The following is a 15,005-nucleotide window of genomic DNA, read 5'->3' on the forward strand; positions in this document are numbered from 1 at the left end:
AGAAAAGGCGTGGGAGTGACGGGAAGGGATAAGAGATAGTATGACTGCTCCAGAAGGGTGAAAAATGAGGAAAACCTATTTGCATTTGTACATGTGTTTGATTTCAGAAGAGAAATTGTTGATTAGGTAAATAGAAATGGCTTATTTGCTAACTTATCTCAAGTTCAAACAAGATATTTAATTGGAACCTGTAAGTCGTTATCATTTCAAGGTGAAGTGACACATTAAGAGAATGTCAGTTTCCCTACAGGTTAGTCAGAATATGCTGAAATTTGTACTTTGATCAAGTGACTAACAAGGAAAGGAAGAATTTTTTTTTTTTTTTTTTTTAAATATATCTATGCATGGTGTAGATTCCACACCCATCAGGAGAAAACCAAAGTAGGGTAAAGGGGATGGGCATCAAAATGGCAGATGACTTTTATTGTGAGCAAATGCAAAGTGATGCATGTGGGAAAGAATAACCCGAACTATAGCTACTGGATGCAGGGTTCCATGTTAGGTGTCGCTGCCCAGGAACAGGATCTAGTTGTCCTAGTTGAGTATACATTGAAACTCTCTGCTCAATGTGCTGTGGCGGTAGCTAAGAATGCAAATAAAAGAGATTACCATACTCGAATATGAGCAGAGACCTCCATTTTCCCCCCCCAAAAGGAGGAAAAATGTTTGACTTGAATATAAGGTGGAGGGGGGGCTTAATATTCAAGTGCCCTGCCAGGCTCTGCACCCTGTCCCCCCTCCCTGCCCTGTACCACCCACCTTCTGGTATTGGCGCAATAAATTTCATCTTTTAATGGTATGGGAATCTGTCAGCTCGGTTTTCTCATTCCAGGAGTAAGCTTTTCTTGTCTGTTTGGGCCTCCTATTTGGTTACTTTACCCCCATGATCAAAAGCCAAGTGGTCAATAGATTGCAGAAGCCAGTGGTTCCTTTATTGCCAGTGAGTTGAGGGTGGGTTTTGGGGGGTGGGGGGATGGCGGTTGGTGGGCGGGTGACAGGGTTGGGGTAGGGGTGGAGCTCTTACTGGGGTGAGGAATAGCTGGGTCCGGGCTATAAGAACACAAGTTTGGATTCCACATATTTCCATGGTTCTGTTTGTAGGTTGTTTTGTACTTGCTGTATATTGGAAAATGTGATATCTGCTTTTTGCGTGTGTTTAGTCTTTTGAATAAACAGTCTGAGTATTGTCCATTTACCCCCACTCTCTGTTTCATATCCACCGACCAGTTTTTAATCCACGTGAGTATATTGCCCTCGATTCCATAGCTCGCAATTTTTCAAAGTAGATGTTCATGGGACCTTGTTGAATGCCTTCTGAAATACGATGTCAACTAGGTCACCCTTGTCCATCTGCCTATTTACTCCTTTGAAGAAGTGCAGTAAGTTTGTCAAGCAAGACCTTCCTTTGCTGAAGCCGTGCTGGCTGGTCCTCATCAGTTTGTGTCCGTAAAGGTGATCGATGATGCGGTCCTTTATCAGTTTCTCTACCATCTACCAATACTCTCTTCCGCCTACAAAGGGTGCAAAATGCTGCAATCTGCCTCCTGAAAAACCTAGGTATCCGCTACAACGTTCCGCCTGCATTAGCTTTATGCACTGGCTGCCCATTCAAAAACGATGCACCTTCAAAATCTTCCATGAAACGATTCCACACTACATGAAAACTAAACTACAAATCTACTTCCCAAAGTGATGACTGAGGTCTTGAGGATTAAAATGACTGACCATACTTCCTGGCTGCTCCCTCAAAACTGGAACAGCCCGCAAATGCTCCTACTCATATTTCATAACCAGACTATGGCACACCATCCCCCATTTGTTAGAACACTAGGTGGGCTTTGGAGCTTCAGGAAGGCTGTGAAAACCTTCCTGTTCACAAGCCCAGCGCCTTAAGGACATGCATCCAGTAATGCCATTCAGAGTCAGCGCACCTATGCCACCTACTCTCACCAGATGCTGCTTAGTGTATATGTTTTATAGTCATGTCTATATTAATTATGTAAATTATGTCATCTCTGTCCTGTCTCGATTATATTGTGGATGTACTTTGTAACCCATTCTGGGCTCCTTTGGGAGGACGAGCTAAATCGAACGAACAAATAAATCAATCAATCTCATAGCCATATATAAATAATAATAGAGGAAATAGAAAACCTTTGGCAGGAAGGATGGTGAAGACAGAGGCAGTGATTTGTCATTTTGACATACTGGTATCTATCGTGGTTATTTTACAAGTCAATTATTGGGTTTTCATGGATTGAATGACCTCTCTCTCCTTTGTCTCTCCTCTCCTTTATGTTCCTGCTGCAGAATTTACAGATGGACCCTGAGTTGCTCTTTACTAAGCAGGAGCGGATTGGCAAGGGCTCCTTTGGTGAAGTGTACAAGGGCATTGATAATCGCACCAAGGAAGTGGTGGCCATCAAAATCATTGATCTAGAGGAGGCAGAAGATGAAATTGAGGACATCCAGCAGGAAATCACTGTGCTCAGCCAGTGTGATAGTCCTTATATAACCCGTTATTTTGGTTCTTATCTAAAGGTAAGTTCCTCATGCCTTCCATTGTATAACCTGATAAATTCTGCTCATAACATAACATTAGGTCTTTATTTGTATTCCGCACAATGCCTTGCGGTTCTAGGCAGTGTACAGAAAGAATACATCAAGGAAGATATTAACATTAAAGATAAATAAAAACATAATAATAAGGCTGAAAGATATTCCCTGTCTGTCCCAGATGGGATCACAATCTGTTAGGCAGCCTGAAAATGAGATATTATAAACTCAATAAAGGCAAGATCCCCTTGAAGGAAGAAGGGATGGAATAGGAAAAGAAAAAATTAAGCTGAAGTGGAATGGAGAGTCCAACTAGGCTCAATTCAATGCAAAGCAGCAGTAGATAAAATTTCCCTATCTGTCCCAACTGGCATGAAGCAAATATACTAGGAAAGAAAGATAAATAAAGCTGGGAGGGAAACACAATGGATCACAATCTGTAGAGCTTTAGTTCAATTCAAATAACAGCAAAGCAATCCATTCTATGCAAGGCTGCCGGTTCATTGAAGCAGAAGTTGGCTCATCCGCAGCAGGTCTCAGTCATGGTAGGCAGGACAGTCAACCTCTGCCAGATGGAGAGACAGAGATGAAGTTCAGAGGTAATCGAAGACAGCAGGTCGAGGAAAGAAATTAGGCCACCAGAGATCCTTTGAAGTGATGGAGTTATGGTGACGTTGGGTCCCTGCTACAGCTGGTGGAAGAAATGACACAGCAAACCGCCCTCGGAGACTGAAAAAGCAGGGGAACAAAGCCAAGAGGTCTCCCCGATCACTGCAGGGCCCTCTAGTCGAGTGGACCGGATCCTGAGCAGAACAGCTGCACCCTTCTCAGACATGCTGGATGAGCCCCTCACTTCCTCTGTAATTTGCTGCTCTTGCTACGGCAAGCCGCACAGAGGGAACATCGGTTCTCCCACCACCACCCTCCACCACCATAGCACACCACCAAACACCGGGGAACTGATGAGAAAAATTGACCCGGCAAAACAGGTAGAATCCCGAAGTTATTAGAAACTGTTAGGCTATAGAACCAATGGTCAGACAAGGTGAAATAAGATTTTTTAAAAAATTAAGTTACAGTTAGGGGAAAAATTTGAATCAAGTTAGGTATAATAAATGAAAGAGTTAAAAAGTTTAAAAGTTAATAAAAGATATTGGAATAAAGATGAAAAGAAATTAGAAATAAGGGAAGGAGGCACTACCACCTGTGACCTAACCCAGCGCCATCTTGGCAACAAACCCCAAATACCTCTAGAGGTAGCTTCCTCCGAATGCCTTATAATGAACCAATTCCTATAGAACCCACTATATAAGCTCCTGTTTAGATTCAAACAGTTTTATTGATGCAAACATCATCAAATACAACAAATACAATATCAAGGCATTGATTACAACAATAATGCATCAAATATAATAAGATAATATATATAATAAAATAGACATATTCCACTTTCAATAAACCCCCACTTTATCTATATGTGACTATGTGTTTGAACCTTTCAATAACATCTACCACCCCTCTCCACACCCTCCCCACCCCACCCAATGGTACTCTACCCCACCTCATCAAAACATGTCAGTATTATTTTCATTCAACTAAATAAAAGCCCAATTAAAAGACTCAACTTAAAACTGCACTAAGGCCCTTAGGATGTAAAGCTTGCAAATATGAATCCCAGGTTTGTATAAACAACATCTTTCACTTTCTAGTAATTCCAGCATCTCTAGCTTCCCAAATGGCCAACTGATGTAATTGGTTCCACCAATTCCAAATCCTCGGGGGGTCAGGGATTGTCCAATATTGAAGTATACATTTTCTAGACAATAGACTCATTTTCCTACACAGCGCCTTATGTCCCTTAGGCAAATAGCCAAAAGCTTCTGGCAAATCCAAAATAAAGAGGGAAGGAGAACAGCGCAAAGATCTTCCAATTATCTTTGACATATAATTTATTATTCCCTTCCAAAAGTGCTGAATTATGTACATGGTGTCAGCCCAGGTGTCGCTCTTAAAGTACGGGCAACATCCCAATGTCTCAAATTAAGCTATAAATCTTTCTCCCATTTCTCCCGAATATTCTGGTAGTCCTTATCTGGTTGTAGTTTTTGCAAAATAGCATGAATACTAGACACCGAAAGAGACATCCCCTCCTCCTGAGCAAACAACTCTCTCAATCTAGCCCCCAAATGCAATAACTCAACTGTGCTCTGTCAAGGGATCTCAGATAATGTTCCACTTGTATACATGTAAACTGCGCTCCCCAAGTCTCTCCCACCTTAGCTAACAATTCTGTACGGGTCAATAGCTCTCCCTCATCTCCCAGTATATGTTCTAGTCTTGAAATTCCTCTTGCTCCCCATAATCTGTACTCCCTAGAGTCTCTACCCGGAAGAAAAGCCGGATTACCCTGCAAAGCCAAGAGATCAGAAACCATCGGATTCCCTCCCAATAATTGCACAAGCCAACGCTATGCTGTCTGTAAAGTATTAAAAACTGCACTTGAACGAATAAGAGATGGTAATGCATTCCACGCACTATGTAGTAACGCAAATATATTATACCAACAGTAGCTGGCTAATTTTCCTCTTCTAGTTCAATGCAAAGATTCTATCCAGTATTTCTTGATAGTTGCATACTGGTAGCTGTGTGTTTTTTAACCTTAGAAGGCTATTTTTGTCTTTTAGTGGTTCTTCACCAAGAGAGAACTCATTATGTTCTCTTGCTCATTTGATGATGTTCCTTGTACTTGGTCTTTGGTGTCTCCCTTTTAACTTGAACTTTGTACCTCATTCCTTGTTGGTGCTGAGAGATTGTGCATCTGTTTTCAGCTTTGGGTTATGTGTTTTTGCCAGCCCACTTTTCAATACTATTTATAGTTTTCCCAAAGATGGTTTGATGGTCAAACTTTTTCATAATCCACAGCATTACCATCTAGTCTATTTCTGCTTGGCTCCTAGTCTCTCCAGTAAGATTTTTATTTGCCCTTTTTGGTGCTTCAAGATTTTCAGGCATTATTACATCACTGATCAACTCTATATTTCCTCAGCAGTTCTGCAACCTCGACTACTGTATTCATTTTTATGGACTAGATTCCCGCTCTCCTGGCTCATTCTCACTGGTCACAGCCCACAGCCATCACCTGTTTGTTTGTTTTTTTTAAAATTCAGGAATACATTCTCCATTTAAATATTTGTCTTGCTCTTAATTAGCTATAGAAGCTTTCTCGGTGGTGCAGACGCTCTTTCTCTTCAGCTAAAAAAAATATAAAGTAAGGAATCAGAGGAGACTTTCTCTTTAGATGATTTACTTTTTATCCAGAGGCTCACAGTTAAATCTGAGCATTCCAGATTTCCTCTTAGTGCTTGCTTATTATAGTTTAATTCTTAGCAGCCATTTCCAGGTAGTCTACTTGTGAATGTAGGAAGGTCTTTATCCATCTTCACCCCTTTTTTATGTGTAGCAGCCATTTCCAGGTATTCTACTTGTGAATATAGGAAGGTCTTTATCCATCTTCACCCCTTTTTTATGTGTAGCAGCCATTTCCAGGTATTCTACTTGTGAATATACCCTTTTTTATGTGTAGCAGCCATTTTTTTATGTGAAGGCAGTTTGTTTTACCTTATTGATTCCTCTGATCTATCTCTTCTGCTTGCTAGTAGCTGCTACCTGGAATTTACTACACCTTTTCAGGTTAACGTCTCTCAGATCAAGTATTCCTTACCAAGGTCTAGTAGGATATTCTTTGTTTCTAGTTTTCATTCTAGTGCGACACATTCCATTCCTAAACCTGTGGGTAGTCAACTCCTTCTCGCGAGAATTCTTGCAAGGAGCTTCATTTACATTCTTTTACGTTCTTTTTGTTACGTTCTTTTGTTCTCCCTCCTGGGTCCTCCCTCCGTCTGTCCGGCCAACTACACAAAGGTACGGGGAAGGGGGGTGGGGGTGTCATGGGGGTCGGCCAGGGGGGTCGCGGGTCGGCTGGGGGGGCGGTCGGAGGTTCTTGGGGGGGCGGTCATTGAGGGGAGGGGGTTTGCGTCGAGAGCAGGAGGGCCTGGGATCCCTCCTGCCCGTAATGTAATGCGGGGTGGGGGTAGGGGGTCGCCGTGGCCAGGAGGGTTTGGGCTCCCTCCTGGCCCGAACAACTAGCGGGGGAGGGGGTCGCCAGGGCCAGGAGGACTTGGGCTCCCTCCTGGCCCGAACAACTAGCGGGGGGGGGGGGGTCGCCAGAGCCAGGAGGGCTTGGGCTCCCTCCTGGCCCGATATTGTTGGGGAGTCGGCGGGGCAAGAGGGCTTGGGCTCCCTTTTGCCCCGATCGTGTCGGGGGTGCCGCGGTTGGCTGGGGCAAGAGGGCTTGAGCTCCCGCTTGCCCCGATCGTGTCGGGGAGTCGGCGGGGCAAGAGGGTTTGACGTCAGAGAAAGGGCGGGACCACCAAGAGGAAGCAGCAGGACACCGGTAGGAGCTTCTACTTGATGGGGGGGTCGGGAGGCTGTGGGGGTGCGAGCAGTCCTTCAGGGTGGGGGTGGGGGTGCAGGTGCGTGCGAGCGGTCCTTCGGGGTGGGGGTGCGAGCGGTCCTGCGGGGGGGTGAATCGGACGTGGGGGGGGGCATCAGGCTTTCAGGGTGGGGACAGGACTTCAAGGGGGAGAGGAGAGTCGGGGCGGACGAAAGGAGAGTCGGGGCGGCATGCGCGGTATATAAAAATTTCTGTACATAAATTTGTGTTTTCCGCGCGCTATACCCGTGTGCGCGTTTTACACGGGTGCGCGTTATCTACGTGAAAATACGGTATATTGTCTGTCAAAGACTTTCATTTTGTATTACTCCCTTATTTTTTTAATGTATAATTTTATCTCTGTAAACCACTTAGAAAATGGATAAGCGGAATAACAAATTTTAATAAAACTTGGTAGTATATATGAGCAGGTGGGAGGCTCAATTGGATTGTTCTTTTTTACTACCACAATGGGTCAAGATATATAAATCCTTGTTGCAGGTATCGGTGCCGGTCTCTCTGGCGGAAAATGGATATAAAATATTTTATCAATGGCATCTTACCCCTAACCTGCTTACATAAAATGTTTTCGAATGTACAGGATGTTTGCTGGAGAGGTTGTTGCCAGAAGGGCACATTTACACATATGTGGTGGCAGTGTCCATTACTCCAGCCATTCTGGACTCAAGTTCTGCACGAGATACTGGGCATAGATTATCCTCAAACACAGAAATGCTGCCTATTGCATAATAAGTCCCCAGGGCTTTCAATTCATGCTCATAAATTGGCTATGGTGTTCTTTATAGTTGTTAAACTAACATTGGCCTGAAACTGGAAGCAAACAGTGATCCCTTCTGTAGAGATGGTGCTATATATAATCAAGTTGGTGTTTAATGTCCAAATTGACCTCTTACAAATATGGTAGAGTGGTACCCTTTCATAAAGTTTGGGATACTTATCTGGAGTGGAGAAATGAGGTGCACTGATTACTATCTGGGATTGGTTTCTCCATACATTCATTTCTGTTCACCTAGATTAGTAAATATTGGGCCAAATGATAAAAAATTTTGAGGAATTGTTTGGTTGGAGTTGGTTTTGACTTGCTTTCCGGACATCACATGTATATAAGTTAAACTCCACTATTTGTGTTCTAGGGGATTTTTCTATCATTGGATGTGATATGTTACTTTTTTATGGATAAAAATTATATTATAAAATAAAAACATTTTAAAAAAAGAAGTAGCTAAGGTTTGTGTGTGTATGAATATGTGTGTGTATATATATGTATAAAATAAATAAGGATGGGGAGGTCACGTGACGCGATGAGCAAGTAAGGATGCGTGCTTGCTTGCTCCGGGACTACCCTCCACTTAAGGACACATTTGCAGTCTCTTAGAAACCCCCCCCCCGACAGGTGAGAATTGATCGGGGAAACACCTAGATAGCATGGACAAATTCATCACTTGCTCTTCGGTTTCCGTGTCAGCGAGACCGTGCATGGCCTGCTGAAAGCAAAATGGTGGAGGCTGCACCCGCAGCGGTGTCCCAGTTTACCGAGGCAGCTCTAAATGATTTAAAGGCTGCAATTGCCCAGGTGCTTGACCCACACATTGAGCTCCTTTCCTCCCAAATAACTCACTTGGAGCAAATATTTTCCAAAACAGTAACTCGTACTACAGACCTGGAGCAGCAAGTATCCATGATCGAGGACACCGCTACCATACACGCGACTGATTTGACTGCCCTGCAGGAGTTGGTTCAAGCGCAATTGAAACTTAAAGATCTGGAAAACAGATCCCGCTGCTTCAACTTACGATATTTAGGTTTCCCCAAGACGATTCCAGAGCAGCGACTGCTGGAGCTGTTGGAGTTCTGGTTAAAGGAAGAATTGCCATTACCACAGGTGTTGGGCCTGATCTGTTTGGAGCGCGCTCATCGTATTGGACTCTCAGCTGGCAGGGAGATACATCCTCAAGTTGTGATTGTAAAACTGATCAATCATCGCCACAAAATGGAGTTGCTTCAACAATATCACTTGAAAAAGGATACATTGAAATATAAGGGTACTCCAATCAGAATTAGCCAAGATTATTCTGCAGCACTCACAGAAAAGCAGAAGCCTTACTACCCTTTGTGTGAAAAATTGGCGGCCCTCAAGCAATGCTTTCAATTTATTTATCCTGCTATATTGAAGAATTATCATCATGGAGCGTGGCGCACCTTTATAACACCAGAGGCGGCCGGGGACTTTATGAATACTCTGGGAACCTCTTCATCTACCCCAACTTGATGAATGGAATTCTCTTTGCTCTTGTGGTACTGTGCATGGCTTGCCTTCACTTAGTTGTCCTTAGCCGAGTATAATTGCTTGTTCTGTGTGCTTTGTAAACTTGTTGGGGGGGCAGTTTTGACACACTGTCCTGGGAGGGGGGATGCCCCATTCCAATAGTGTTTATTTGGGCCTCGATGATATCCTCCTTGGTGAGGATGCATGGGGAGTATGGTGAAGAATAGGGAGGAGGGAGTCACTGTTTTATGGGAACAGCAGCATGGGGACCGGGATTTTTAGGTTGGTTGAGGGTAATGGTATTTGGTAATGCTGCCCGATTCAGAGAAAAATATTTCGATTTTTCGATTCGATTCTCTTTTAATGACAAAGCTTTTTAAGTTTAAACATTTTATTTAACCAAGGAATATCATGTCAAAAATAGGAACATCCAGACTATAACATAGCTTTAAAATTAGTTAGAAACATGGATTAAATCAATTACACTTTCCAGTTCTTTTTTAGAAATATTAGTTTGTCAGCTTTGGCTGGCTTCAGACAATTCCGCCGAGCAGCAATTATTTGACCTGCTGCAGAGAATATTCTTTGTGAAGGAACAGAAGTTGTTGGCGAACATAGAAACTTCTGAGCAAGCTGGCTTAGTAAAGGTAACTTCTCTTATCCCAGGACAAGCAGGCATGATATTCTCACATGTGGGTGACGTCATCTACGGAGCCCCAGCGCGGACAGCTTTTCAAGCAAACTTGCTAGAAGTTTCAAGTTTGCACACTGCACCACGCATGTGCTAGCCTTCTTGCCACTAGAGGGCGCATCCCCACCTCGTGGTCCTCAGTTCTTTTTCATCCGCGGAGCCAGAAGCCCTGTGGAGAATTTGTGCTAATTGTGCCTTCTGTCGCCGCGGCTGTGTAGGGTTTTTCGCACGGTCGCTGCGTTTTTTCGTCTTTTTCTTGCTTTATTTCTTTCTTTTTCAAAAAAAAAAAAAAAAAACATCTTTCGTATCCGTTACTACCGGGGGCTCCCGGTAGCCGTGGCCGAGGAACCTCGCTTGTTCCCGGCTCTCTTGTGGGCCCATGTCCCGGCCCGTAACGGGCTTTAAAAAGTGCGGGCGCTGTGAAAGACTCCTTTCGATTACTGACCCGCACGGGTGCTGTTTGCGGTGTTTGGGGCCCCAACACCCGACGGCATCCTGTGATAAGTGTGCCACTTTTCAGAAGCGGGCACTTAAACGCCGCAAGGCCCGCATGGCGGAACTTTTCTCTGTAGAGTCCCCGCCGGGGAAGGCCTCGAGTTCGGCCTCGGCTTCGGCCCCGGCCTTGACCTCGGCCTCGACATCGGCCTCGACCTCAGCTTCGGGACCGTCGGCTTCGCCTCGGGCCTCGGTGCCTTCGAAGCAGCTGGCCTCTTCCAAGGCCTCGGGTAAGTCTCCGCTTCCCTCCTCAGCTCCATCCAAGAAGCCATCCTCGGGCTCGTCGGCGGGTGGGTCCGCCTCAGTGAAGCCCAAGTTGCCAGCGTCCGCTGCCCCGAGGGAATACTCGAGACCGAGGTCGCCCTCTGAGGAGCAGCGGCAGGTCTTGCCGCAGGGGATGTCAATCCCCGTGTTCCAGGAATTGCTCCGGGCGTTAATCGCCTCGGAGCTCACCGGGGCCATTGACCAGCTGCACCAGGCTTCGGCCTCGGCAGCTTCGGCCTCGGAGGCTTCGGCCCCGGTGGCCCCGCAGTTGGCGACCTCGGTCTCGGGTACCGGGGCCTCGGCTCCCGAGGCGCCCACGGCCTCGACCTCGGTAGTTCCCTCGGACCCGGCTTCGCGAGATCCGCCGGAGCGTAGTGTGCGCCCGAAGGACAAGGGGCGCCGAGTACGAAGACTTTCGTCTTCGTCCTCGGGGTCCTCGAGGGGTTCATCTCCCTCGGGCAGGTCTCGAGCGAGGCGCAGGCCGAGGAAGGCTAAGCGGTCTCGGACCTCGCCTCGGCGGCGTGGTCGCTCGTCGCCGGCCGGGGGCGGTGCCTTGCAGGTACGGGACTTGCGTGTCGATAACCCCATTTTGTTCCGGTCTCCGGCCAGGGAGAGCTCTCGGGCTTCCTCGCCCGGGCCGAAGGGTCGGGCCTCGGTGCCTCGGACCCCGGGGGGATCCCCGAGGGGTTCCTTCAGGCGCACCCGGTCTCCGACTCCGTCGAGGTCGCAGGACTGTGCCTCGTTGGGGTCGGGGTCGGGTAGGGAGCCCAGATACTCCAACCAGGCCTCTCCCTTCGGCTCTGCCGGGAAGTCTCGGTCTCCCTCTCCTCCTGCTAAACCCTCATCCTTTACGAGGTTTGTGCAGGATATGGCTGCGGCTTTGGGTGTTGACTTGTCTGAAGGGTCCACTTACACCAAGGAGTTTTTGGAGGAGCAGGATCTTCCTGCCCCCCCCAGGGAGTCGCCGCGCCTTCCAATTAACAAGGTCCTCTGTCAGACCTTTCTGAGGAATCTTGAGGCTCCATTGACGGTCGCTGTGGTCCCCGCCAAAATGGAGTCTAAGTATCGCACCCTTCCCATCAAGGGGTTTGAGAAGGGCCAACTTTCCCATACTTCGCTCCTGGTGGAATTGGCGGTCAAGAAATCTCAGCCTTCCCGGGTCTCGGCGACGGTCCCGCCTAGTAGGGAGGGCCGGACCCTTGACAAATTTGGGCGCCGTCTCTATGCGAACTCTCTGATGGCTACCAGGGTCCTGAACTATGCCTTCTCGTACTCTTCCTTCCTCCGTACGATGGTGAAGGACCTCCCCTCCTTTCGTGAGGTGATGCCTGAGTCGCATAGGGACCGGTTCGCCACCTTTAGTTCCAACCTGACCCAGCTGCGCCTATATTTATTCCACGCGGTTTATGATGCATTTGAACTCGCCTCGAGGGTGTCCGCCTGTGCAGTGGCCATGCGCCGGCTGGCGTGGCTTCGTACCCTCGAAATGGAGTCCAATTTGCAGGAACGCCTGGCTAATTTGCCTTGCGTTGGGGTGGAATTGTTTGATGACACTTTGGATGCGGCGACGGAGCGACTTTCCAAACAGGAACGCTCCCTGGCCTCTCTCGTGAAGCCGAAGCCTAAGGCTCCTGCCCAGCGTCCCTTCAGACAGCCTCCGAGGAGATACCCCCAGAAGTCCACACCGGCCTTCTCCAGACCGCCCCCTCGAAGACAGCCCCAGCAGAGTAGAGGCGGCCCCTCTAAACCTGCCGCGCAGGGGGCCGCCAAGGCCGCGCCGTCCTTTTGACGGGATATGCGGTTGGGGGCGGGCCCTCACCGCAATATCGAGCCACCCCCTCCCCATCGGGGGTCGGCTGACGGCCTTTGCCGGGGCCTGGTCGGTGATCACGTCGGACGCCTGGGTGCTCGGGATAATCTCAGACGGCTATTCGCTGAACTTCTCCTGTCCGCCTCCGGACTTGCCCCCCGGGGCTTGCCCTCCCAATCGGAACCAGCTGGCCCTTCTCCTGGAGGAAGCCAGGGCCTTGTTGAGCCTCAGGGCGGTCGAGGTGGTGCCTCGCGATCAGATGGGCCTGGGGTTTTACTCCCGTTACTTTTTGGTCCCAAAAAAGACCGGGGACTTGCGCCCCATTTTGGACCTCCGGAAGCTCAACAAGTTCCTGGTCCGGGAGAAGTTCCGTATGTTATCGCTCCCGGTTCTCTATCCTCTTTTGGAGGAGGGGGATTGGATGTGCTCCCTGGACTTGAAGGAAGCTTACACCCATGTTCCGGTGCATCCCGCTTGCCGCAGGTTCTTGCGTTTTCAGGTCGGGGATTTGCACCTGCAGTATCGGGTTCTTCCCTTCGGGCTGGCATCTTCCCCTCGGGTATTCACCAAGTGTATGGTGGTGGTGGCGGCGGCCCTGCGCTCGCGGGGTCTACAGGTCTTTCCCTATCTGGACGATTGGCTGATCAAAGCCCCGTCCAGGGAGGGGGTTATCTTAGCGACCCGACAGACTATCAGTCTTTTACAGGACCTGGGGTTCGAAGTGAACTTCCCCAAGTCCCAATTGCGTCCGGCGCAGTCTCTCCAGTTCATTGGAGCCGTGCTGGACACGGTTCGCCTTCGCGCTTTTCTCCCCCCGCCCCGGCGGGAGACTCTGCTTCGGTGGAGTCGTCATTGTCGAGGGCAATCGCAGGTGTCGGCCCAGCACATGATGGTTTTGCTGGGTCACATGGCGTCGACGGTTCACGTCACGCCGTTCGCTCGCTTGCACCTGAGAATCGCGCAATGGACTCTGGCGTCGCAGTGGCGCCAGGATCGCGATCCGGTGTCTTCCCGGATATCAGTAACTCCTTGTTTACGTCGATCGCTCCGTTGGTGGACCGACTCTTCCACTTTGTCAGGGGGTTTGCTGTTTCGCGTTCCTCCTCACACCAAGGTCTTGACGACGGACTCTTCCGAGTACGCGTGGGGAGCGCACCTGGACGGTCTGAGGACGCAGGGTCTGTGGTCGGTCGAGGACCGTCGGTGCCACATCAATGTGCTGGAGCTTCGCGCCATTTTTCTGGCTGCGCGAGCTTTTGTCCACCTGCTGCACGACCAGGTAGTACTCGTGCGGACGGACAATCAGGTAGCGATGTACTATGTCAACAAACAGGGGGGTACGGGCTCTTGGCCTCTATGCCGAGAGGCTCTCCGTCTTTGGGACTGGGCAATTTCCCAGAATATATTCCTGCGGGCGGTCTACATTCAGGGAGAGCAGAACCAGCTGGCAGACAAACTCAGTCGTCTTCTCCAGCCGCACGAATGGTCTCTGAACTCCCGAGTACTTCGCGAGGTTTTCGACCGCTGGGGAACTCCTCAAGTGGATCTGTTTGCCTCTCCGGAGAATCGCAAGTTACCCCTCTATTGCTCTCGGATCTACACTCCGGATCGTCTCGAAGCGGATGCCTTCCTCCTCGAATGGGAGGGGAGGTTCCTTTATGCGTTTCCGCCGTTCCCTCTGATTTTGAGAACACTGGTTCATCTCAGATCGACCGGAGCCTCCATGATCCTCATTGCACCTCGGTGGCCAAGGCAGCCCTGGTTCTCCCTACTTCTTCAACTCAGTACCAGGGAACCTCTGCTTCTACCGGTGTTTCCCTCTCTGCTGTCTCAGAGTCGGGGTTCGCTGTTGCATCCCAATCTTCAGTCTTTACATCTGACTGCTTGGTTTCTCTCCCTCTGACTTCGTTTCCGGTCTCTCGGGCCGTGAGGGACGTTTTGGAGGCCTCGCGTAAGGTCTCGACTCGGCTTTGCTATACTCAGAAATGGACCAGGTTTACATCCTGGTGTTCTTTGAATAGTCTGCGACCAGATTCGGTGCCTGTGGCTTCGATTCTGGAATATCTTTTGCATTTGTCTGAGTCTGGCCTGAAAACGACTTCCATTCGGGTGCATCTCAGTGCCATTGCAGCATTCCATCGGCATCTTGAGGGTCGTTCTCTCTCTCTTCATCCTCTGGTGACACGTTTCATGAAGGGGCTAGTGAATATCCATCCTCCTCTGAAACCTCCTCCGGTGGTGTGGGATCTTAATGTGGTCTTGGCTCAGCTTATGAAGCCTCCCTTTGAACCCATCGACAAGTCGCATCTTAAGTTTCTTACTTGGAAAGTAGTCTTTTTGATTGCACTCACATCTGCTCGTCGAATCAGTGAGTTACAGTCCTTGGTTGCGGATCCTCCTTTCACGGTCT

At 48.5% G+C, this 15,005-nt stretch overlaps 1 protein-coding gene across 9 annotated transcripts in view; it reads left to right on the plus strand.

Annotated features, from left to right (window-relative positions):
• The window catches only part of STK25 (serine/threonine kinase 25), a 407,778-nt gene that overhangs the window by 79,814 nt on the left and 312,959 nt on the right, over positions 1-15,005 (plus strand). For all 9 annotated transcript variants that reach the window (XM_033957946.1, XM_033957945.1, XM_033957950.1 and 6 more), the window contains exon 2: positions 2,311-2,541. In XM_033957946.1, the coding sequence (XP_033813837.1) occupies positions 2,320-2,541 (222 nt within the window). In that variant the 5' untranslated portion in view covers positions 2,311-2,319. The remainder of the gene's footprint in view (positions 1-2,310; positions 2,542-15,005) is intronic.

This window comes from Geotrypetes seraphini, chromosome 9, assembly GCF_902459505.1.
Source record: "Geotrypetes seraphini chromosome 9, aGeoSer1.1, whole genome shotgun sequence".
Taxonomy (NCBI): domain Eukaryota; kingdom Metazoa; phylum Chordata; class Amphibia; order Gymnophiona; family Dermophiidae; genus Geotrypetes; species Geotrypetes seraphini.